The sequence below is a fragment of the Falco peregrinus genome, chromosome 5, assembly GCF_023634155.1.
Source record: "Falco peregrinus isolate bFalPer1 chromosome 5, bFalPer1.pri, whole genome shotgun sequence".
Taxonomy (NCBI): Eukaryota; Metazoa; Chordata; class Aves; order Falconiformes; family Falconidae; genus Falco; species Falco peregrinus.
The window spans coordinates 106752983-106780139 of NC_073725.1; the positions used below are offsets into that span (position 1 = coordinate 106752983).

Here is a 27157-nt window from a genome sequence, read left to right on the forward strand (position 1 = left end):
TTGACGTAACTGAGCTTTAAATACACTTCATAGACTCACACAAATTCTTCTATAAAAGACCATTTGCACAGTGTATTCCTAGCAAGCTCATTATACCTATCAGGCGATGGACTTAAACATACCCATGGAAATCTAAAAAGGCCTATTCAGAAAAACAGATATTTTAAAACCCCAGGGAATTTATTTTTGTGTGCAGCATTCAGGTGCAAAAAGACATTTTGGTAAGTTACAAAAAAAATTCTGACTTGGAACTTCTCGGAAACGTATCTTATGCAAGAGGAATTATTCTGGCTTTTTTGTTTATGCTGACCAGTTTGCATTAGATTTGTCTTAAGATGCTTTTTAGCCATGAAAATTCAGCAGACAATAAAAATTGCTTGAGCATTCAGGACTGGATATGGTATTGTGGAACAATCTTTGGGTAAACCTTTTTCCTCTTCTGCGAATGCTGTTTATCTGTTGTACCTGAAATTTGTGATTAGGCTTTGAGCTCTACCGATAGTCAAATGTGACTCCTGCCCTTAACATCTCTGTTGGAATAGACATATTAAACATGTGAACAAATGTTTTTCAAACTGTACTACTTTTTTTTTTTTTTCCTCTATCTTTAAAAATGTATCAAAATCTCAGGTTCCGCAAGGTGGCCCTGTGGGTGGTGAAATACAAGCACACGCATTAAGTCTTTGCAGGTTAAGACCCCTAGGCACTTCTCTTCAATGGTGATCTGTAATAATGCCACTTTATACCAACTAAAGTAAACAAACTTCTTATATAACCAAAGAAGATTATTTTACACAACTTCTTCATCCTTCAAAATAATCTCTCTATGTATCATCTTTTACAGTGCTTTAATAATTGAACTGACGCACTGGAAAGTAACTTAAAATTATTTAGACTTCCTAGAAAAAAAAAAGAAAACTGTGTAACATATATATGTGATTTGGATATTTTCCTTTTTTTTTTTTTTTTTTTTTTTAATTTCCTAAAAATAAAACTACACTTTGGGGAAATTAAAACGGAGAAGGGTTATAGCCATTCAGAGAGGCTGGATCACTACCTTCAATTTTAAAAGATCCCACGTTTCCACAGTCCAGTTCGGCAACAGCATATTCATATGGAAATAAAATCATTCATAACGCTGCCATTATACTTACCTCCTTACACTTAGCCTCCTGTGCAACACTTTTAGCAATATTTGGCATGTCAGGTGCCTAAGGAGATCAGTTGTGCTGTTTTGATTTTTATCATCCATGCCCATTCCCTCAGAGCAAGTCCCCTACATTTGAGAATTCTTAACCATAAAGCAGCTCAGGTATTTAGTAAAAAACCCTATTGCCCAGACTGAATTTCTGGTTTGTCCCAGTGTATGTTTCCCTTTGCATCTTCTTTCAATTGTAGGCATCTAGCCTTAAGGTTTAGGAATAAAATTTACTTAACTTTTTTTAAAAACATACATTCATAATTATGTAATTACTTTAGAACTGAGTTTGCTTTAGAGAAATTATTCGTATGATACAAGCAAAATGTTTTTCTAACAATAGCTGATAAAAAAAAGTTCGCTCGCATTTCAAATACATGTGAATGCATTTTGCGTCTAACTGAACTGGACTATTAGCAAACAGTTGTTTGTAAGTCAGAGTGAAGGCATAAATTCATCTGGTGTTGATGCCAACATTTTCCTGCTATAAATCTTTTTGAAAAAAATGAAATATTAACATTCACAATTTTACTTCGAGAACGCTCTGGGAATCACTGCAATCCAACTTGATGCACTCTTTTTGCTCACAAAAAGAACATATTCAAGAAGCCAAGCATTGTGTTGACTTAGTAACCCAGGAACAAAGCTGAAATTTCCATGCTCTGTCATGGAGGTTCTATTAACACAGGCAACTGTGATTTGCATTTCCTTCATTCACTTCATAGTGCATAGCATATAAAAAATTTCCTTCTCTTTTATGCAGTTTGATTTTAAGCCCAATGTTTTAGGCTAATCTATCAAGGACTAATGTCCTGTGATGTAAAAATTGGAAACGGCAGCTAAGCAGTGCTAGAAGAATACTATGGTTTGGGCAGATGCTGAACTAAATCAAAATCATTCCTAACTCAGGAACCCTTAATCTAGTAGAACACCTTGGCACTAATCTAAGACTGAATTCCTAAAAGCAACCGACTGAAACTGCATCTACTCAAGATTTTCACCATTTCATTCTAGAGACAATTAAACTCTGTTCAAGTAATGCATTGTAATTTCTATTCATGAAGTAATATTTCTGATTGCATTAATACCAGAGATGAAAGTATAAGAAGTCCTTTCCTTTTGGAAAACTTTGCAGCTCATTTCATGCATGTCAAGTGGCATTTTCCATAACTTTCAATTAAAGAAAGATGAAAGGAGTCAATTTGCCTTCTGATTAAAAATTGAGGCAGATTTTGGTTAATATATGAGCCCAGGAAAATCTCCATCCGCAGAAACAAGGTATTTTCAGTTGAAAGGATTAATGTTGACTTCTCACCCAAAGTGCAGAATGAGGAGTTAGGAAGACACAAATTGCAGATGCATGGGAAGTTGCAACTAAGAAAACATAAACAATAAAAGCCCCTAAACCATGCTAAAGTTACACCAGCAAATCTAGGAGATGCCACATCTCAAATCCTCAGCAAAAAGCCTTGCAAGACTCCCACACACTGTGGCTCCTGGATATACTATACCAAAGGAGGTGTCGTATTTAATGGCTCTAAAAACGCACTTGTCCCATCTCTTTTTGAGTCCATTAAGCTTTTATCATCCATAACACATATTGCAAAGACACCCCCAAGTACCATCCTTCTTGCCCTTCTTTGTGTCTTTTTCAAGATCTAGTCTCACTGTTTGGATTTCACTTCTAATTAGTTTGTCCGTCACATCAACCAGAGGACAGATGAGATGATGAATGATATGAAGGACAAAGTATTTTTCATACCACTTAAATCTGTTTCACCATAACAGTAGATGTGTACTACTCAGATACCATTTTTGGCTACGCTCTGGCATTTGCACTTCTTTCATACGGATGTTAAAGTAAATTTGTACGTTTAAATAGCTTTGAGAATAATTTTCAACTGATCTCTGAAAATCTTCCTATCCCTTTCATAAGGGATGCAGTAACTAACAGTTCAAAAGTCCCTGTAAAAGGGCCCATTTGTTCATGCTACCAGATCTGGAAACAAGTTATGCTAAGCAAGTTAAATTGGTGGAGAGTAATTAATTCTCATTGTATATTTGGCTCTTTATATTTACATCTATATGTTTGTGAGTGTATGTCAGCAAAGTGCAGAAGAATTATCTTGAGCCGATAGGACAAACTCGGTACAGTCTGAAACTGCCTCATCTGGCATGTGGAGTGAATTATCCTGTTAGCTGCTCTCCAGTTGGAGTCAACGATCATTACAATGCAGCATTCTGAGACCGAGACTCTGAAGGGAAACAGGAAGAAAGCCAAATTTACAGCAGACATAACCATTAGTATTACACAGCAGCAGATGGCACACTCCAATCTAAAACATCAATTAGAAATCATTAAAATGTCTCATTTATCCCTATCTGCAGTAACTGTTAGTAAAATCCCCAAATGCAATTGCACGCAGATAAAGGTCTTTTCTGTACACCTGATACTGTTCTACTGAAATTATTGCAAGCTCTTTGTATGTATCAATTCATCTAAGCCCTAACTGGGGATAATGATAAAGCAATGCAGTAACGCCTCTAATTCTGCATTTGTACTATTACAGACATAATGTGCTGATGCATGAACTTATTTCAAATTATCTTCCATGATGATTCAAACTCGCTTAATTTCTTATTCCTTAGTTTCCTCAATTTTACCTTTCTGCTTTTATAACATTCCAGTAGACATATAACTGGTGGGTTTATTTATTGTCACCTATAATATACTCAACCATCTTAAAATTTATTAAGACTGACAAACAATCTCTCGACAGGTGTTAAAATGCTTCAGAAATCAGTATTTTATGAAACGGGACTAATCCTGCACTCTTTGAATCATACAATGCAGGCTCACAAAACCTTGGATCACAGGCTGTTTATTCTATTCATGTGAGAGCACACCAGACAGCTTGTCAAAGCCTTCTAGCTTCAAAGGTTGTGTCCTGGGATATTCTTGGCTAAAGTGGAGTTAACTTAAAGCTGACTTAAAACAGGCTGTGCTTGAAGCGCAGCAGCCTCCAGGTTGGTTTGTAAAAGCATGTGATTTTATATTCAATCTTGTATGGGTTCTGGAGTTAAAGCACAGATTTCCCTGACCTTCTCCTGGCTGGCCAGACTTGACTTTGTCATACTGGTGACACAGAAACAAGCCCAGACTGGTGGGATGTGAACGTGGAGAACCCTGCTTTGTTAAGCATTTCAGCTCATCAACAACTGGAATTTCAGAATTCCATGGCTCAGGTGTTAAGGTATGCCCAAAGAGAAATATATTCCTTGGAGAAATGAAAAATTGTTACAGTACTTCGAGAGCCTCATAATTACTTAATCACCTATAAATGTAGCCCAGTCTTCTGTATGCAACTTTGTAGCACAGTTTACATCCAGGACACATATAAGCCACCCTCTCAAATTAAACTTCAACTTGTAGGACACTGCTTCAGTTTTACTAATTTCCTTTGATCTGATAGTCAATTTCTTCCTTCTGTTATTTTTACCCAGCTGTTAGCTAATGAAGTACATAATTTAGGTACTCACATAAAGCATTTATTCTGCGAAAGCTGACTGCTTTATTTTTTTTTTTAATATTGGTTAGAAATAAGTTTAGATGCAGGTCTTTTTTTTCATTCAGATACTTTATTTTGCATCTAATGCTATTTTAGCTAATTACTACTAGTGGCATTTCATTAATCAGCTTACTGTCTTTAACTGGGGGCAGCGGGGGGGGGATCAGATAATTGTTTCAAGGAAAGCTTACATGTCAAATGCAACTGCTAAGAAATTATTTTCCCTTTTTCAAGTAACTATCCTAGGTTGAATCTGCAGAGCAGATGGACACTAGCATAACAAAATGAAGAGTACTGCCTCTACAAAATGGTAACCCAGAGAACGTTTTCTGTTGGATTAGGGGAGGACCCTACCAGGTTTAAGAAAAATCTATATTCCAGGTATAACAAAATGGAAGTGTTTAGATTCCTTCATTGGTTGCAGCATGTTAATTAAGGAGTAGCAATTTGTTAGTGCTTCTACCCATTTATTTATATTGTCCAAACTAATTTCACATAAGAAATTTATAAAACCTATGTAGGGATTTGGGTTGTTGAATCTAAGGGCTCAAAGAACTACTGAATAAACAGTGTGTTTATTTTTAAATGTTTAGCTATTTTATTTTTAAATATTTAGCTATAGTGTGTTAAAATGAACAGAGTAATAGTATCCAGTTTGGAGATAGGAAAAGAAAATGGTATTTAGTACATATCTGCTATGCCACCTATATATGTACCATACAGCATCATTATGTCACTGGATATATTTAATATTTCCCATATACTGAATACAACACCCACGAGCATAATAGCACACACTATTAGGATCGATGATGTAAAACTGTTACCTTAGTTTATGTAGAAACAATAAACAAACCCCCAATACTCAAGGTAGATCTGAATTTACTTACTAAACTGTTATCCTGGGACAGCCTGGGAACTGGAATGGTTTGAAAAGGCTTGTTTGCTGCTTCTGGCAAAGGTTTTGGAAGAAATTCTAGCTATTCAACTACTGGAGTTCTTAGCACTACCTAAAGTCTAGCCTACTTCTAATCCAGTTTCTATCCATTTTATTTAAACTTGTTGGGGAGAAACAGTATGTTCTCTGGAGTATTTGCAATCATCTATGACAAGAAATTAGTTCTGTGCTTTGACTGCAGTACAGGTCAGCAGGCAGCTAATACTGAGATACCAGGTATCTTGTCAAAGTAAATCAAACTTACTGCACAGCAGACATTTGCTGTGAGGTAGTTTAAAATCCTCCTCAGGTGGGGTCTTTTTGTTAAGATGCTCATTTGAAAAAAGCTATATTATACAAACATCCTTTTCGATGCTAATTCAAATTTTTAATATGTGTATTCCTTGGCTTGGTAGATCCGTTTCCATGTCTGAATTTGATCACTCCCTTTTCTCTCTTTCTGAGGTTTGTAATTTATTAGTAATTTAAATCTTGTCTCCTTGCCATCTAAAATTGGTTGATTTGGAGCTTTTTATGTCTAGAGAACATAAAAAGTAATTAGTCCAAGTAATTACCTAAAAGGCAGGGGGGTTAAACTAGATTTTAACATTACATTGGATTCAAGTAATTAACACACAGATTCTAAAAATCCTGCCTGCAATCCCTGGCTCTTAAGCGTGATTTATGCAGTATATTAATACTGTCATCCAAAATTTCTATCACACTTTCTCCAGCTGGATATCATGTGTTAAATTTCTGGCTATATAGTCATCAAAGGCTGGGAGCACTGTGCATCCAGCACGCCAATGCCTTTGGGGATGAGCTGACTTGTTTCACTGAAGTCTCCCTTACATGACCTGTGAGTGGTGCTGAGTGATGCTAAGAGAATAGCACTAAGCTATCCTCAGTACAGAGCAGACAAAGGCAGAAATAAGTATTTTGTAAAGATTTTTCTAGCATATTTTCTCACAATTTTCAACATCATTTGCTGAGTATTTCCAACCGGGAAAAAAATCTGTCGAGCATTCTTTGACTTCTCTCAGACTGTAAGCTGAAATTCATTGCTGACAAGTATTGTTTGGATACAATAACATGCCTTCCATTTCTGCCACTGTAATGGGACTAATATGATTTAAATCACTCCAAGTATTTGTTTCCAATTGGCTTATTAAATCATTCGAAGTTCTCAAGTATTATTGCTTATTTGACTGTTGGTCATATTTTTTGAGACATATTTTTTAGCAATTCCTGCTCAACACTGATGACAGTTTTGATAAGACTTCAAACATACTTTGCAACTTTTTGTTTATGGACTAATAATACATTTTGTGCCTGGGCCAAGGGATTTTCTTATGAGATGTATTTGTAAAATATTTGCTTGTGTTTAGGAAAGATCTTTGGCTGAACATCAGCTGGTTTCAAGTATATTATGTCACCTTATAATACTTCTGAGTAGGCTGTCCTTTAAGATTCTTGAACTAGGAGCATTCTAAAAAGTGACATGATTAGAAGATTGTCTGAGTTTCTGATCATTTGACTGACATTCTGAAAAAATCGACTGCTTTGTTTTATTAGTGTAACTATTTTCTTTTCAAAACATAGGTTTATGTGTGAGTTATAAGCATTTTTCAAATTCTCATCCAGTTAGAAACAAACACATAGTGATTTTCTACCTTTTAATTTATGCACAATAAAGTCATCTCATGCTATTAGAAAGCTAGGAAGGAAGCCACAGCTCTTGTACTTGGTTATGAAAATACATTTAAAGAAATACTGATTATTTCTTTAATAATCAATCTTAATTCTATTTTAAAAAAAAATAATATCTTTAATAGTAAAGATATACTGAACAGGCTGTGTTACAGAAAATATTGATTTTCTTCAAATGTTCTAAGCTGCTGCAAGAAGTATATTGGGGTATATAAAGCCTGATTTCTAAAGCAAGAAACAGATTTCTAAGTGCACACTTTTTTTTGTAATAAAAGCAGAGGAGTTATGAATTAAGTATTTCTTTGATGATAACATACGTTACTACCAAACAGTAGTAAGGGACACTAGTTTTAAGAAGGTGACATTTAAAAAAAAAGAAACTGACACCCCTTTCCTTAAACCTTATGCAAGATTTAGACATATTATAGATCGCTTAGACATCTCAAGAAATGAATCGTGTATTTTAAACATGAATCCTTGATAGAGTATCTTGTTAACATATCAGTAAGTATATTAATAGGCAAAACCATATACGACATCAACGTACCATTACTCAGCAATTTCAACTTGAGCGCTTCAGTCTCAAAAGTCTCCAGATCAATCAAACCTAGTGCTAGCTAGGTGTCAGAGAACTGAGGAGCTGTTTGTATTTGAGCTAGTAATGCAAAGTCTGTCCATAAAATTGACTTAGTAAAATTCAGTAGCCACCAATACAGTAGCTCCATTATTGAATCAACTGTGCTGGCAAGCCATCACGGCAATTAGTTTGTTTCACAGAGGCCCTGCCCATCTTTCATTGAAGTCACAGCAGTGTCAGTGTAGATTATTCAAGTGTAGGAACTGAAGATAACTTCACTATGGTGAAAACAAGAAGAATTAAACATGATAATTTTGGTATGCTGGAAAATTGGGGGTTTTACTGGCAAGTACTGCTGCTCATTATGTATGTTCCTACATACCAAATGAAATAGCTAAAAATAAAGAGTGATTTACAAAATAAATGTTTGCCATTAATAGACTATAAATCTAGATGTCTGAAAGACACGAAAAAAATCTAGAGCCAGATATGCAAATGTAGACTCAGATTTTTTAATTCTTGAGTGCTTGCTAGCTTAAATTGAAAATGAGGCAAAGAATACTATGCTCTCAGCTTGAGAATGTGAGCCAGAGCATTAAAAACTTGGGCACACAGAAACTGCCACTTTGCCAACGACAAGGACTGCACTGGGATCCAAAACTAATAGCATAAACCTCCAGTTAGGGCTAGAGAGCAAACAGAAAAGACTGAGACTGGGAATAAACCCAGTCCTGATATAAACGGAGAAGATATACAGATGTGCAGCCACAAACATTACACAGTTTGGGAACACACTGTGCTGCACTGGCTGGTGGAAACAAGGACACCAGCCCTTGACCTCTACAGCTAAGTCTAGCATTTGGCCCCGAGGAGTCGCATTTTTTTGTGCATGAAAAATGTAATATGTGCTATCCGGTGAGTTACACCTCAGTTAGAGAGAAAAGAAGCCAGATGAAGACACTCTAAAAAATGACAGGACATATGGGATTCAGATGCAAACTGGTGAGCAGCAGGATGTCCGTGTGAGTCACCAGGATCTGAAGGGTGCCTAGCAGTAGCAGGATCAAGCCCTCCATCTATAATAGATATGCATGAGAGAAAAATCATTACTGATGCTTGGAGAATTTTTAAGCCAAGTTTACTGTTGTTAACCAGGTGACAACGAGCTGTGCTATTGAGTGTTGTTGGAAGCTGTCATTTTCAGCTGTCATTCGTGCTAACAGAATGCCACACAACACGATGCAAAATATTGCACATATTTCACCCACTCAGATTACACCTGCTAGCAAGATAAGCCTACAGAGTTAATTTTACTGTTCACACAGTGACCAAATGGAAATCAGAATTCTGTGCACTTTCTAATAATCGTGGGTTTGGTTTTATTTTTGTTTTGTATAAAATTCATTAAGTCTGTGTATCATCAACAGATTTCTAAATAAAAAGCAACACTCAAAACCCATGCATGTCTAGTTAAAATGGTGTCCTTAGATTCTTTGGACATTTTTATTACAATCTGGTATATCCCTAGTGGTTTTGCAATTTATAATTACAACAAAGTATTTTCCAATTTTTGGCTAGCAATAGCTAAATCTACCTCAGCTTAATTCAGGGGTAAAATTAAAACATATAAATCATCATTCCTCTTGTCCTCAGTGAGTCATTTCAGCTTGACAATAGGCAGTTTGTTGGTCTACAGACAGAAAGATTCCAGATCTATAATTACATAAACATCAGTTAAGACAGATTCCAAAGCCACTTGAATAGCTGACTTTTATTGTATTTCACTAGGTCAATAAGTGTTTGGTTCTCTATCTAATAATCCCAGTATCACTTAAAATAACGTGAAAACTGACATCCATGTACCTGTAAATAACTTCTACATAGGGAACTCAGAGAAATAAATAACTCATGTGCAGTTTTGATTTTTTTGAATTTTTAGTTTTCTTAAGCCTTGCATTTTGTCTGATCGTGACAATATTCAGCATTCTATTTTAATGGGTTTACTATTTGTGCTGTCAGTGGAGACTCTACAAATATTTCTTAAGGTGCATCAGACCAATTAGCTCATTAATTCTTAGGGGAAAAAATGTTTAATATTGAGCCACTCAGCTTCAATTGTTTCTATATCTTCTGTAAATCATATTCTCAATGCAGTAACTCCTCCAAGTTTTTACATTAATTTTCTTTGAAAAAATTTGGTGATGGAGGAATTATCAGGTACTGAAATGTGGCCATATTTTTGCCTTGAAAGCTGTTAAATGTGTATTTTTTATTTCTAGACAATCATGGCAAACCTTCCTTTTTCTTTCAGGAGGGATAAAAATAACTATTATCATGAACACAAGTCATATAAAGCACATACTAATTCTACATTCACACAGTCTACAAATCCCAGAGTTGATAAACCTACACCATGAGAAATACATTAGCCTATATGTAGCTATGCATTATCGTAGACTCTTTAGTATTAAAGGTTAGCATGTTTATAGCCAATTTTGTATCTCTGGTAACAGGCAGTGGAAGCAGAGATTCACACTTTGCCAACTTTTGTCGTTCTATCCTAAAAGAATGCCAGTTTACTTTAATTATCTTTAACAGTGACATTATCTTAAAAACATCTCCATATTCTATATTCTAGTATCACAGATTTTATCTGAGACTAGGCTCTGGTATTGTATTTTTTAGCAAGAGCATATTTCACCTTGATTTGCAACAAGTGACCATATAAAATTAAGTGTTCGTTCACCAGGTAATATTACATCCTTACTTGCATCCAATACTCCACAACAGATGTGCTATTAGTAAACAGTCCCACTCAGCCAGACAAAGAAATTCAAAACATGAGCTGCTGTGAGCAACATAATCTATAGTTGTAGCAAGATACATCTTGAGATAGCTCATCCATTTTTGTCAGCTTGCTAATAGTCATCCTTACTAGTAATCAGTTTTCTTTCATAAATACTTCCCACATTTGAATTGTTAGAATTATATTTGTTGTAAGGTCCCAACTGCTGCAAAGACTTACTGCTGAGTACCAAGTAGTACAGAAAACTCATTTAATTTCAGCACCTGTGGTAGGTAGGTTCCATCACAGCTTCTTGAACAACATCAGCCAAATCACTTGCATCAGATATTTAGGTGCTTAAAGATTGACAAAAGAACGTAATGTCCTTAGCTTGGAATGGGGTTTGGCAGAGAATTGTCCACCTGTATATTCAGGTCACCCTTTTCCTTAAAAAAAAAATCTGTGTCCTTTTCTCATTTGTAAAATCAGGACTAAATACATCTTCAGTTTCCCAGTCTGTGTCCAGCTGTTTATGTTGTAAGATTGTGGAGGTTCCAGACCTGACACTAGAGTAGCATTTAGAGGTGGGGACTTACACAGTTAGGTTTTTGAATATGAGTACCTTTTGCTGCTTCTACAGAGCCAATGTCGGGCTCACAGCTCTTGTGATTCGTTGTTTCTGAATGGTTAACAAATGGTTTGCAGTCCCCACGGCAAGTACTGACAGTTGAGAGCTTGCTTTGTTCTAATTTACGTAAATATTGTGAAATATTTTGCAGAAATACTGCAAACAGAGAGCTCTTAAGCTTAATCAGAAAAGACGTACTTAAGAACTGTAGGCTTGCATGAAAAAATGATAGTCCAAAGGATATAAATGTAGTATCACATTTATCCAAATGGAATAGGCAAAAAAACCCCTCAAATAAGAAATGAATAAATTTGTTTCTAAAATGTCTTTTTAGCCTGAGGAGTCCAGTAAGATGCTGTGACTGGAAAAAGTATGCAGCTGAGCTCATCTCCTGCAAAACTCACCAAGGTCTCCTGCTGACAGTAATGTAAAACACTGCTTATTTCTCACTTGAACACAGAAGCTTGCTGGTTTGAAAGTTAAAAAAGCTCAGAGATTTATGAACTTACCCAGTATAACACATCAGTCCATCCTTCCATGGTTATACACTGGAACACAGTCAACATTGCAAACGCAAAATTATCAAAGTTGGTTATGCCTCCGTTTGGTCCAACCCATCCACCCTTACATTCAGTGCCATTCATGACACACTGACGTCCATTCCCTGAGAATGCACAAGGTGCTGGATCTTCTTCAACTAGTATATCTGAAAAGTGACCCAAAAAAATCAGAACTTTCACTTCTTATACTTTTGTGAGTTAAATCTTCACACAAAGAAGTATCAACCCTGTTGCAAAGTAAATCCAGAGATCAGCCTGAGAAAAGGTGAGGAAGGCAACCCATGCGAGCTTCAGAGCTTTAAGTCTCCTCACATCTGGGCCTTACTACCTTAAAAGAAGTTAATCAAATCTGAATGTACAAAAGAGCTCAAGTAATTGAGCAGTGGAAAGAAACATGTAATCATACAACGTTTAGAATCTCCTTATGCTATTGGGGTTTTTTTCCCTCTTCATTGCTTTTTCTTCATTTCATGCCACTTCACACTATAACATAGGCACAACCAAGGGAAACAGATCCGGACTGATTTCTACATACAGTCTACTTCAGAACTTAGCTGACAAAAATGTACCCTTAGCTATCAGGTAAGATGTCTCTCTCATGGCATTTCACTCCAAAACTCTCCCACAACAAACACTTTCACTTCATCATTTCACCTGGATGGAGAAACCCTTCTCTTTCACTACTCATTTCAGAACTCTGCTTCTTAGTACACGGCCACAATCTTGGTGAGACCACGCAGCCTGTGAACTGCAGTAAATCCTCCCTGGAACAGGGCTAGCTAGCTTTTCAGTAAGCAGAGATCAGAAAAACCAGTACCGAGTTGTTCCTTGTGGATAGTCACCCTTACCATTTTCGCTACTGACATTTTAGTTAGACGTTTCAGAAAATAAAACCTATTCAAAGCATGTTCTAGTCTCTAACTGGTTTGCATTTTTGTTGTTGTTTTCTAAATTTAATGCACTTTTCCTGAAATTACGAACCACAGTAGGAACTGGGGTTACAACAATCTTAGTGCTTCGGCTGTTGTATTTCAAACTAATATGCCACAGACTTGAAAGAGAACAGAATTAATCCCTTCCTTCAGTCAACAGTTTCGTGACTTACCTGAATCAATAAGAAAACAAGATTTGTGCATTTTTCCAATAAAAAGTTCCAATCCTATAATAGCATAGATTATGATTACAAACAATACCAAAAGGGCAATATGGAGGAGGGGGACCATGGCTTTTATAATGGAGTTCAGGACAACTTGTAAACCTAAAAGAAAAAAAGAAGACACAAGCTATGAACCAGACTTCTATGTCTTGTCTTACCAAAACTTCTATAATTACACATTATTAGAGATTAATGATACAGACATGCAGACTCAATGAGTTTCAAAAAAAAATTCTACTGCCCAGAACTACAAAATGTTCCTGTAACATAACATACTTGTTAAGAATCTAAAACCATGTGTCAAAGTCTAATTATTTCCTCAGTTAACAGAGGTGATGTCATAGAAGTCAATGCTTGAAATGTGTCACGAGAATTCACGGCTTTTTAGAAAGAAAGGGGATGTAGTCATCAGTTGTGGCTGTGGTTCATTTTATATGACCTTTAAAAACTTCTGTGCTATAACCGCAACTTTGTGGTAAATCCTGAGAAAATGTACGCTCAGCCAACTGCAGAACTGCATTTTTGGTCAGCAGAGATAAATAAGAGTATAGTTACCTGAGAAAACACATTTTTACTCTGAAAAAACTTGTTTTTATCGTTTATCCCTCGCATCACTTTCAGAACTACTCCATTTTTCTTTTCACCCTAATTAAATATTTAGCCAAATTTTGCTTTTACCAGAAGAAGTAGATCCCAGACTAATGAAGCTGCCACAGTACCAATGAGAACAAAATATGGCTCATTTTTATTTTAATAGACTTCCTTTCTGACATTTCATAAGGCTGCTGCTTTCTTCACTGAACTTCTTTTGCTAAATATATACCATCACGATCACTTCCATGTAACAGACTATGATATAATAAACACAGCATTAGGTTTCTTCTTTTGAATGTCTGGAAAAGAGCTGAACTGTAAGCCACGAACCTCTTATTCAGCCCAAATAGCTACAGTAATTAATAACATATTAAAAGAAAACAGAAGGATTATTATTTAAAGAAAGCAATTGAATTTTCTGATATTGTTCTGCTGCTTAAATTTCCTAATTTATCTGTTAGCTGAGATAAACAGAAGGCATTCATGTGCATTGGAGGGGGCAGGAAACATGAAATGTGTAATGTGCTTTGGCATATTCTTACCAACATATAAACTATTTTAGGACCACCTACACTTTTAGATGTACAGGGTTTTAGAATAAAAAAAGTCTCAATTTTATTTTCTGGTTTATTTGCATTTTAACATGTAATTTACTTTTATATAAAGCTCCTAAAAAAATGAAGTGTATTCCCTTGTCTGCTTATCGGACCATTTAAGAATATCATACACCGAATGAATTCACAATCCTTTGTTCAACTTAAAATAGGGTATCATTCATCTTGAATCTCACTTCATGTACACAACCAGAAAACAAAAGATCAACTTTATATTATGCATTTCTGATAGTGTCTGGAACAATCACATTAACTAATCAGATGAGTTACAGTATTCGTTCCAATGGAATTAAATAGTAAAGAGCTTACTGGGCACTCCTGATACAAGCCGGAGAGGTCGCAATACACGAAAGGCTCTTAGGGCTTTGACATCAAAGCCACCAGGTTTGCCACCTGAGTGGCTGCCACCTTCTGTTTCTTTGGTTAATTGTTCCAATATTACACTAAATAATCTAGAAAATGAAACGAAGGGTAAGGTCATCACCATCCATTTACCATGCAATCAAAGGTATTAGGAAATTACTCGAACTGCAGATAATTCCGAAAAGCTGTTCAACTGTCAAAATCAGAGGTATATTTACACATTAAATCATGACAGGAAAAGTTATGAAGTGCGAGAGTTTCTAATCCCTCCTGAGAGCGACAATCATGCAGTATCCAATAAATTAGCTTTCTGACTGTATACACAATCTGCTACAAATGAAGATACTTTGCCACTTCTTTTTTCAAACATTTTAGCTCTAACATTTGAAAAATTAGTCTCCTCTTTAGAACATGAAACAGATAATCATTAGAAACCATCTGTTTTAATTTTGGTGGAATATATGAACTCCAAGTGACACTGCAGTTTGATATTCTAAATACAGTCAGCAAAAACTGAATATATTAGAGAGTCCAACATTTAATAAAACCAAAAAGATTTGTTTCTTACACATAATATCTTTGAGGATAAAAATATTCCCAGATGACTCATTTATTATATTGTATTTCTTCACTGCAGAAATGAGCTAGTCCTTCATTAGAACAGTTTGGAAGACAAGAGTTTTCTTTTTCTTTCCCACTTCTAGCAGCAATTCAAAGTGATGCAAGTGGCTGAAGCGCAAAGTAACCTTAGGTTCATTTTAGTTTGGACCTGCATTTCAGATGCATGGTTTCTTCAGCTGCAGCTAGACTTCACAAACCATGTTAGCCTTTGCACAGTCTTTAGGTCAGTTGTTGCAAAACTGAACTTCTCGTGAAAGGGTTGTCAAGTCAATAGAGTTCTGTAACCCTGAAAAATCTTTCACACTTGTAAAGGACTCTAGAAATATGCAGGTTTTTGGTTTTGCCAAGAGAAGTTTTTACAATGCTGGTTTCACAGCTCTGTCACGCTGCATAGTTGCTAGAAATCAAGTAATATTTAATAGGTTGCCCAAAATAGGATATTGAAGACTTTCTCTTCCCCCAGTAAGCAACTGACCTGTATCAGTCAATAGCCATCCCTATTCTGCTTCATTCTCCCCCAGAGCGAAACCCAGCAAGGGAGAACACAGATCTTAGAACACCAGCAATCTACATGCTACTATAACCACAGAAATCCAGACATTTAATGTTCGGTTCCTAATTCACCCTATAATTTCATAGATGCATAATTCTAAGAAAACGGGCCACCTCAATGATTTCAGAATAACTATTCATGCTCCTAAGGCAGACATGATTAAACAGACTTCTGAATCAAGTCCTGAATTAAAAGAAGCTGCTTTCAGCCTGTCAGTTCACACATCATTCAGAAAATTGAAGGGCTACAGGCACAGGAAGGTGCTATGAAAGCTTTCTCTACCAGGACCTTATTCTTTCACAGAAATCAACGGAAATTATGTGGTATAGCATGCAGACAAGTAGTAGACTGCTCTGAAAGTAGCTCACACTCTTGTATCAGAGAGAACTGACAAAGACAGGAGAAAACACCACATCACAAACATCACAGCTTGTCTACAGCTCTGTCATTTTATGTCTGTCCTATAAAGCCATTAAGGTATAGAACCACTGATCTTCTTTATTAAAACTGACATTTATTTTCCTGTACAGTTTACCAAAGTTTAAATGCCAAATTTGATGCCATGGAAAAAAGTCTCTATACATGCTTCCCTTTTGCTAGTAGAGATTTATTTTGATATAATTAAGATTTATGCACTTGGACTGCTATAGTTTCTGCTGAGAAAGCACATGAAGCAAATTTCATCTAATACATTCAATACAGGACATCATGGCAGCTCTTTCAAAGCTATTAAAATACCTAATGGAATTTCACAATGAAACTAGTCAAACAAAATCAGATCCAAAAGTGATTCCATATGCACCATGGGTTATATATGAAAATCAATTTTTCACAGGGCTTTTAAGTATTAATTAAATAAATGGACTCATACTTGCCTTACTTGCTTATGTGCATTGTGTTCTTAAAAGAAGAACAAAAGATACTGCTCACAGAGTGCAAGAACAAAAATACTGCTTGCAGTTCTGTCAGTGTTGACATGTTATGAAAGGTCTACCTTGTCTTCCAGGTAGACTGATGACAACCTACACAGCCGTTTATATTCCAAAACTTTTGGGTTTGAGCTAGAATTTAAATCTTAGTGCAATACTTTAGGTATTTGATAACAAGTAGTCCTTTTTTCCTCCTATTTTCCATGGATTCAGTGTGAGCATTTGACCTAACTAGATTTAGCCTCCCAATAATGAGTGTTTTATGAGTTAATGGAAAATTTTTTAGTTATCATGTATTTAGGACACAGCCAAAGATAGAGGTCATGTTAATTAGACTGCTCCAGGGTTGCTGTAACTCCATGGTCACTTGACAAAAGGGAAGAGGTCTATTCAAGTGACTGCCTGGCAAGAGAATAGAGCTCTTACGTGTGATAGTCCCCACACCTGCCCACCAAGCTTCCCCTTCAGGCACAGAGGCCAATCTGTTGAGAATGACCTGACCTGATGAAGGATCTATTTATACAGAAATTTTAGTCCTGGACCAAAATGGCCTGAATGCCAAGCAACTGGCCCAAATACAGTCTTCTCAATAACATTTATTATCTCAGAATCAAATAGCTACAAATCAGGCATTCATACATGCATAATACTTGCTCAAGTTTAATAATGCTTTATGACAAATTCCTTTACTTTGCATCTTTTTCTTTCCCCTTAATGTAGTAACATGAGTTAAGAGCAGCACACACTGATTTCTGGGTCGTTTCAATTACAGGCGACATCTGATATAGCATGAACCGAACAATGAAATCAGAATTGCATACTACATGCCAAGGTAGTCTTTGCAAGCCAGCCACAGCATAGAAAGTTTTATATCGGTAATGTTCTCCATGTTATATATAATAAATATTTTCAGTAAACAAAATTTATAGTACTGGAAATTCCTTTTTTTTCAATATAATCTCCACAATAATTAGGGAATTGGGGAATATATGCCTCAAGATTAATTCCTTAGATAGCCAAACGCAGGATCTAAGGATCTAGTTCAACCACTGACACAAAGTTGCTGACAAAATGTTATTTGTCATAAGCAGTTGTGTAACATATATAAGGAATGTATATATGGGATGTTCCACTCCCCACTCTTCCGCAAGCTGCATAAGGCCCGAGCAGTCCCTCTCCCAAGGAGCAGAACAAACTCTCCAGGGTTTCCTGGCATAGCAAGGTACATGGGATAAAAAAAGGCATTTTTAGCATACATGCTCCCCCAAGCAAGCAAAGACGTATATATCTGGGGCCTGACGTGCAGCACCCAAAACCAAAGTTCAATAATGCCCAGATTTGGGGAAGGTCAATGAATCGCTAAGGTAACTCTGCCTCCCCTGACCACTCTTCACCACTCTGAAACACGTGGGATCTCCCAGAGGTCTCTGTAGACAAGATGAAGTCCACATAACCACAGTATAGGGATAAATGAAACAACAATGTATGGACCTAAACAGATCAGCCTTTATTGTAAGGAAATCATCGGGAGTTCACCTTGGAAAAATCAGATGGAAAACATCCTGCACGACAACCAAGGAAATTTTTTGGCAGAACTCAGAATTCCCTGGGAACTTTTACTGTAAAGCTGACTGCACAACACAGCCTGCAGTCACAGATAGCGCTGAAAATTTTAGGACTTTTCCTTTTCATTTTTCACTCATATCAGTTCATTCTTGTACTCCAAAGGAACAGAAATCATGCGTAGGCCACTACTCAAAGGCAAACAGACTTTATAAATAAAGGATAAGTTACTTACCCTACTACTACTATTACAAAATCCAATAAATTCCATCCATTTCTAACATACGCGTTGGGGTGTAATAATAATCCATATGCTATAATCTTCAAAAAGGTTTCAACTGTAAAAATTATCAGGAAGGCATATTCTACTTTTTCCTGTAAAAGACAAAAAAAAATACAATGAAAGACAACGTAATTTAACAACTCATTTACTAGTTAGAATTTGCACTAAGTGGGTAAGTTGTACTGCTCAGGACTAAGGAATTACAATACTTCATGGCAGTTTATCTTGCAGGTTTTAATTGCATAGCACTTAATGATAGCTGTACTGACATGGTTATAATTACATAATTACATGAGATGTTCCTGTTTTCACATTCTGTGAGAGAAAAAGGCTCTGTTTCTGCAAACACAGATGTATGCTGTACCTTTGCTTAAGCAAATAGTCCCATCCAGGTCAACAGGATCCTTTGCATTCATTGAAACCAGAAAATACTGCAGAACAGGGCCCTGGCAATATCCTTGAAATGTATGCGGTGGTATACTTACTTTCACCACTCATTCTATTTAATTAGGACCCAGAGAATTCCACCCAATAATGGAGTCTGAGACACTGTCATCCCATACTAAGGGGATTCAAAAAATTCTAAGCTCTTTAAAAGGTTCTTCATTTAATTCTACACTCTTGCAACTTTTTCATCTTGATGTGGAAGCTTACATTGACTTATTTTTCCCTCCACATCATCAACCTCTTTAAATCACCCTAATAAGCTTGAAGAAATTTTAAGTTAATATATCACCACCTTGTATCACTGAAGCTCCAACTTCGGATTTGTTTCAGTGCTGTTTTTAAACATTATTGGTTTCTTCATTTTACCAAGATTCTTATTTTAAATAGAGCTATACATTGAATCTTTTTTTCCTAGCTAATTGGATAATGCTTTTTGTGGCTGCTTCTTTCTAAAGTAAAAACATATTTGGTTTGGATAAATTGTACAAGTCACTACTATCAAAACAGATCACTTAACACATTTATTCTTTTTACCCTCAGAAATCATCCACACAAAGTTAATTACATGGACTGTAACTGCTCAGTAAGGATTGCAATCTTCTACTTCCACATACTCAAATATAGCACAGACATTACACACAAAACTATGTGTTCACTATTTGTTACACAGCTTGGCACTTCCACGTACAACCAAATAAAAGTCAAACCATAATCATTTGCAATTTAAACAAAGTTCTTTACATTCTCATGTGCAAAGTCTTCAATTTGGGAAGCTTTGGTTTCTTTTCCTTGTGGAAAGGCCATTTAGGGCTGGTTATGTATAGGATGTGATAAATGTATTTATAAATGTGACACTGGCAACTTCATAAATGTAGAGGCTTATCAGTAAACTACATGGTCCTTTCCAGGTCTTCATCCCCAACAAGCAGCACCCTCAGATGGCTATGAGAGGTAAGGCTTTCTTTAGCACAAAGCAAGGATTCCTGGATCTCATCTCCTGCTCAGCTCAATCCCATGCTCCTGCCTTTTTCCTCTGCTTTGAGAACACTTCATAAACACTGCAGAGATTCAGCCAAGACAGCTTCTCTTCAGCTGTGTTGTATTTTTCATGTGATCTTCTGGCCCAGTGAAGCCGATGGACATCCTCCTTCTCCTCATACTTCCTAACGTTTCTTTCAAAATTGTCCCTTCCACTTACCTGTTCATTTATCATCAATAAACTGGAACAATTACTGGATAACAAGAGTGAAGTAGCCTCGCAGAAGAAAACCGTGAATGGTTTATGCATCAAAAGCCACCAGATTTCTTTGGTTAGAGCACCACAGAGACTACAATAATACAAATTATCAGCATTCCCGAGAAACATACTGCAAAAATGCTTAAACTCAAGTAAATCCTACCATGTACACATTTCACAATAACAGCTATTTCTGTCTCCCTACATATAACCAAGTCTGCAGCTTAGATATAGAAAGATAAATAATGTAAGACAACATAAGGAAGACAAAAATATTACGGTTGGCATTAGCTATGGGCAAAATATATACTGAAATCCTAGTAGTAAAAGAAAAGGTGAGACAAAAGAAGGTAAGTTTCATATATGCAAAACGTCAACAGCTTCTTTTATGTAAAGGGAACACAGGACACAGAACTGGATGGGACCTCCTGGGCCAAGATGACCTCCTGGGTCATCATGTTCAGCGTCCTGTTATTACAGGCAAATATGTAACTTAATTCCACCCCATCCACCTACCAGACTCCATCCTAAACAGCATCTTTGCCGTTCACTGCTCTCCTTCAAACAATGTTCTAATGCTCTCCTGTTACTTGGGCTAGGCACCAACCCTAGCACGAGTGTAACTTGCTTAATGGCCACACACCCTTGCACGTTTTAATCACTTCAAATCTGACACCCTATCACTTAGCTTCCATCTTTTAAAATATTGGTCTTGTTCCTGTTTATTTCTCTTTATGGAATCAGGACTGCTTCTTATTTCCTAAGGAGTACTGCAAACAGTCTATTAAAATAATATGCAATGTAAGACAAGCTCCTTTTTTAAACCCAGTGGTGGGCTTAAGGTCAGTGTGTGTCACTTAACAGATGGACCACAGGAAAGCTTGACAGCTGGACCAACAGAACCCACATAAATCTCAGCGAGCAAAAATGTTAAGTTCTTCACCTCAGGTTAAATAATCCCATACCGATATGGGCTGAGAAAGGACATGGAAGCCGCAGTGGGCACCAAATCAAATCTGTGCTCGTTGTCAATCAGACAAGCCCCATACTGGGCTGTATTAGGAACAGTATGGCGAGTAGGTAGAGGGAAATTATTATCCACCTCTACTCAGAGCTTTGAGGCTGCAACACTGCTACAGCTCAGGGTCTCTTAGTTCAAAAAGGGTGTTGAGAAAGTGTAAACCCGAGTGAAGGGAACATCTCCTGTCCAGCAAGATCTCTTCTCCATCAAAGAGGAGGCTACGAGAAGGTCTAACAGCAGGCTACAACTGCTTGAAGGGGGGTTAAAAAGACTTTGAAGCCAAATGCTAAGTAGCAGCACATGCTAAAATAAGAGGGAACAGCCACAAGCTGCAGGTTTGGAGGTTTACAGGATGTTAAGAAATAACTCTATCAGCAGGGTAGTGCAGAATGGGAACATGCAGCTTCAGTGCAGGAGGTTTGAAGATGCAGTTAGGCACGTACAGCCGACGCGATCTAGTTTTGGCAACAGTCCTGCTAGGAGCTGAAGGACTAGGTAACCTCCAGAGGCCTCTCAGTTAACAGCTCTGTAATTTCTATTATTCTGATAATTCTTACATGATCATAGGTAAAAGCAGATTAAGAGCATGTACAACTACCTACACCCACAACACATTCAACACATAAAAGCTCCTCCATTCTACGTAACACTGTTTTCCTTACTTTCCGTGGAAGGATGGAAATATGTTTCCTTCCATCGTTGTTCACTGTTGTAAAGCATATACATGCCTGGTTCCAGAATTTACCCCTAGAAACATATATTCATAATAGATACAAGATAGAATCAGGGATGATGCTATTAACAGAGCCAATGGCACAAGGGAAAGATGCTTTGTAACAATAGCCACTGGGCTATCCAAGAGCCATGATTTCTTTAAAACCTTGAGAACACCACCACAGATATTTCTATACAGCTACAACCAAGGGCCAATTATTCCCCAGTGTTTCATTTTTCCTCCCTTCCTCCTCTCCTTGCTTTCTTTTACTTCCATGTTCTCACACACTCAATTTCTTTTTTTTTATTATTTTTTAAACTTGTGCCTTCCACAGAAGCCAGATGAATGATTTGGCCCAGTAGTTAACAATATTCAAAGTACAGGCTGTGCTTTCTTTACAGACTGGTTTTTTTCAAGTAGGCAGCCAACAGATGTTCTAACACAAACTGCAAAGCTAACAACCTGCTCACCCTCAGGAAGGTACTGGCAGTCCCTTCTTGCACTTTGTTAACTTCTTGCCAGTCACTATGTACATCAATTTTTGCCTCTGCAACTGAGACACATCTGTAGGCCATACATCACCTAGCATGTCCAGAGCTTAAGCAACCATTACTCAAGAGTAAATAAAGTTTAATATATCATGCCATTTTCAGTATTATCAGAAGAGTTGTAGAGGTAGGGTTGCTGACTAAAAATAAATCTAAGGCAGCAAGTGATAAATTAAAAATACAGACTGAAGACTGCAGTTCTAACAGTTTATGATGTGCACATTTACCTGCTTTCTTTTTCTCTATAGTTTGGGAAACTACCCCTGCACATCTTATTTTTGTCCAAATTAGTTGAAATCTTTAAATGAATACTTCGTTTCATTAAAAATCAAAGTAGGAACACTAATAATTAAGACAACCAAACCACAAATAAGGAAATACATAAGACTGAGGGACTGCCTGAAAAACAAAATCCATATTAAAAGAAACTAAGAAGACAATGTCAGGTCTTCAGAAATCGCGCTAATTAGAAACTGCATGTAATAATTTTTAATATCTATTATTGCATTTAGATCTATATTGCATCACAAAAGTAGCAGAGAAAAGACTGACAGCCATAAATCTAAAGAAGATATGAGGCATAAAAATATGTCTGTGTTGCTAAGGATCTAATCCTATGGCTGCATTAGACTAACTAGTTTTTTCACTCATTTGATGTCATGCAGAGCTGGGTCATCTCTCTTTACAGGCAGCTGATTCCTGCAAGGCTAACACTTTCGTTAACATTGCTTCAAATCTTCAAGTCTCAGCAATCTTTTGCTGAAAAATATATTTTTCTGAATATATGATGCAAAAACAGGACTGACAAGATACATTGCCTTTGTGGTAGAGACCAGGGAGGCTGACTTTGATATTGATCATAGAGTACAAAACCCACTGAGTTTCAGTGAAGTCATCAGAACTTCAGTTTCTCAGAAAAAAATGCATTTTCTTGCTTATTTTAAGTAAATCAGCTTAGCAGAAACCCTGATGCTCAGGAAGAAATCTTCCCCCCCCAGCCAGATGGTGTACATTAGTCATCATTTATTATCTTCATGTTTTCAGTCTCTGAAAAATATGCAAAGATACTGTTACATGTCGTAATGTGATGCACCAAAACTCTGCATTTGACTTAAGATGTCTCACAAGATAATTGTTTCAAAATAAAAAGTCATTAATTTGCAAAAACTAATCTATTATGCTATATAATTAAGCCTTCTCATATTAATTTCTACTCACTGGGCATCAGAGATCAGAATTGTATCTTAACTGGAGAAACACATTTTTGCATCCAGAGTAACATAAACGTATGAGCGTGAAAACTGCTTAGCAGATAAAGTGACTCAAATTAAGTGAAGTAACCAAACAGATCAACTTTCTGCAGTTTACACATAGGCAGCACCATACACTTTGACATTTGTGACTTGGGGACTAATAATCAGTCATGTGCTATTAAATACAATGTGTGACTGATGCCTTGACAACATACAAAACCATTTATCTTTTTGACAAACAGCCATTCTTTCAAATTCTGCCACTGGGAAAACGCAGCATATATAAGACAGAAAAGTAACTGCATTCTGCATTTCAAAATATAATATAATTTTCACATCATATATCTGTACTACCCTGAAAATCATTTGTGAGCGGCACCACAGTAATACTAAAAAAAAAAAAAAAGTAAACCTATTTATTCCCAGTTATAGCAGATTTCCAATACAGAAAAAGAAACAAATGTAAAATCCATATACCTGGCAAAAAGAAAACAGTACTAAAGCTTTGCTTTGTTTCTGCTTTTAAAGATGATGAAATAATTTACCTCCTAGATTAGGCTTGGAAATTACTGTCCTCTTTATTAGAAGAATTAGAATTATTTATCACTCAATAATTCAGTGATAACTATTGGGTAACTATGGCTTTAGATACATAACAGCAAAGAAGAGAGGGAGACTCTGAAAAACATTGTTTTAAGGATTTGTGTTCTGATGAATCCAAGTAAATTACGTTGTGCCTTCCTGATCAATCCTGATCCACCTGAGGGAATACAACTGCTGCTCCAGACTATGTCAGATGTCCGCACTGATGTTCCTGTATGTACAGCTTTGCTTTTTGACAGAGCAGTTCTGCAGCAACTTTAGAAAGTATCATTACCATACCCATATTTATACTACTTCAATACAGACGTGGGCCAACAGATATTGTTTCCATACTTCAAGTGCACATGACATTCCGTGTAAATCAGACCGGTTTATGTTTGACCAGCAATGTCCCCTGACCTTAAATCACTCCCAGAACACCCTCACCCCCACATCTTTGAGTACCGAGAGTTGAACAGACCTCAGAATTCCCAAGGACTAGTAAACCAGTAAGGAAAAGGACACAGACTGTGTCCTGATTTTAAAGAATCATTAAACTGTTCATATGGACTCCACTTCTGTTGACTAAATTACCTCTGTGTTTCTAGTTGAGTAGTAGCATTCCTCCTTAAAGAGTAACTGCTGAATAACTCTATCAAAAAGGCAGCCCATCGAGGTATATATGCTTTAAAAAAAAAAAAGTTCTATAAAAGTGTAGACAAAGATCTGAGTGGTTCTTTCCAAAATTCAGAACTGGAAAGGTTTAGTGGAAAAAGTATCGATGTGGCTAAGCCACTTTCACATATTAACTTATGTTTTTATGCATTCAGAAGCCCGCTTTGGGAAGCTTTGAGAATACATTTCCTAACCTTCATGATACTACCCAGCAGTCACAGTTCAAACTTTTGTAAATTCAAGAATGTGCAACTACCACAAAAACTGTAAGAAATTCAGCTTTAGTTACAAAAGTCTGGAATAATAAAACTGAAATGAATGCATTGGCTCACATGTAAAATCCGGGGTAACTCTGGGCAGAAAATTGGCATCAGGCCCAGAAACATCTCCAATCTTCTGAGGCTCTTTATAGGACACCATCATACTATCACAGCTTCAGATGCTTTGGCAGTTAGCACTGGTACCTCTGACAGCAAAGCTGATACTTAAGTCAATACCAAATGCAAACTCTGTATTTAGGAGAAGAAATAAGTAGATGCTACAACATAATAAACATTCTTAAACGAGTTTTATATAAAACTGAAGGGATTTCACATTCCCAGTACCACTGCAAACCAAGAAATCCCACTCACAGAATATTTATTCTTTCCAGAGGACACAAAATCTTTTAATCTCATTTGAACTGTGAATTCACAGCTCAGTATAGCCCCAATTAGTAGCAGTTGCACCCTCTAGATCTCAAGCAGGCATTTCTGTTTGCAAGAAAATGATATGCAATAGGACATCTCAAATACTGAGCGCAGCAAATGAACAAAATGGATGTGCAAGCTATACGCTGAAGTGTAATTAAGATTAAGCGTGTTTAAAGGTCCCTTTTTATCAATGTAGTCTGAAGTAGCATTTGAATAACTTAGAGCACTGAAATAGTATCTCAACCTTCAAAGAGAGTTTTAGGTAGCAGTAATGCCTATACTTTCATCTGACAGATCCTGGCAGCCAGAGATAGATAAGCAGATCATGTTTTACACTTTGATTACTTTTTTCATTACTTCCTGTAATCATTTTCCTCTAAATGCACTGCAGACCTGCATTTCATCTTTGAATGTGATTGCCTCTCAAATTTTAATCGTGTATCTTCCACTCTACGTTCTAAAGAACACAATAATGGAGATACAGTGAAACACCTCACTTCTGTCAATAAGCATTTGTACTGACAGGAAAATGTTGCATCTCAATGACAAATTTTCATACCAGTTACAGGATCGGTGTGGATCCATGCTGGTTTTGTTCATGTAAATGCTCTGCTTAGTACATATGCTAAATACATATTCTACATTCGTAACATTAAATAGGAAAAATCCAAGTTCTTTGTCTAGTTTTTTTTCTCTACTACATTTAGATGGACCTCTCTCCGCTCTCTGACAGGTAACACAGAGCTTTGCTGAATAACAGCTAGGTGCAAACAACAGACATATCCAATTCACTATGTACATTATTAAATACACCGTTTGCACTCTCTTACATACCCTTACACAGGCACAGACTCTGTTTCATGTTGTTCTGAAGGAATAAGGTAAGTGGCATGATTTTGGAAATTTGCTCGTAAATAATGAACTGTAACAGACCCCCCACCAATTTACCACCTACTGAAAAATTATCAAGAAAGGCACAACGAACCAATCACTCTGCAATGGCTGTATACTTGCAAGGTGTGAAAGGCAAGTTGTAGAAATGCTAATAGGCAGTAGTAACATGTGAGTTTCAATCCTAAATCCCTACAACTCCTATTGAAGACTGAGAACAACATGCCAAAGAATCTGAATTGCACAACAGAAAGCAGGCCAAATAAGCAATAAAGAATATAACTGGAATAGAATCCAAATTTTTTGGGTGTCTTTCTGCTGCTCTAATTGATGATACTCAGGAAAATAAGGTCAGCAAAGTAAGGGAAGCAGAAGAGACAATATTTATGTATATTGCCACACTGTCACATAATTTTACCTTAATAGTTGACTAGAGTCAGTGTAAAGTGATGAATT

General features: G+C 36.6%; 1 protein-coding gene across 10 annotated transcripts in view; it reads right to left on the bottom strand.

The window, feature by feature from the left end:
• Positions 1–27157, bottom strand: part of CACNA1D (calcium voltage-gated channel subunit alpha1 D) — a 235682-nt gene that overhangs the window by 110308 nt on the left and 98217 nt on the right. For all 10 annotated transcript variants that reach the window (XM_055806929.1, XM_055806923.1, XM_055806927.1 and 7 more), the window contains exons 4-7: positions 18593–18732; positions 14638–14780; positions 13070–13222; positions 11914–12110 (exon numbers count right to left, since the gene is read on the bottom strand). In XM_055806929.1, coding sequence (XP_055662904.1) covers positions 11914–12110; positions 13070–13222; positions 14638–14780; positions 18593–18732 — 633 coding nt within the window. The remainder of the gene's footprint in view (positions 1–11913; positions 12111–13069; positions 13223–14637; positions 14781–18592; positions 18733–27157) is intronic.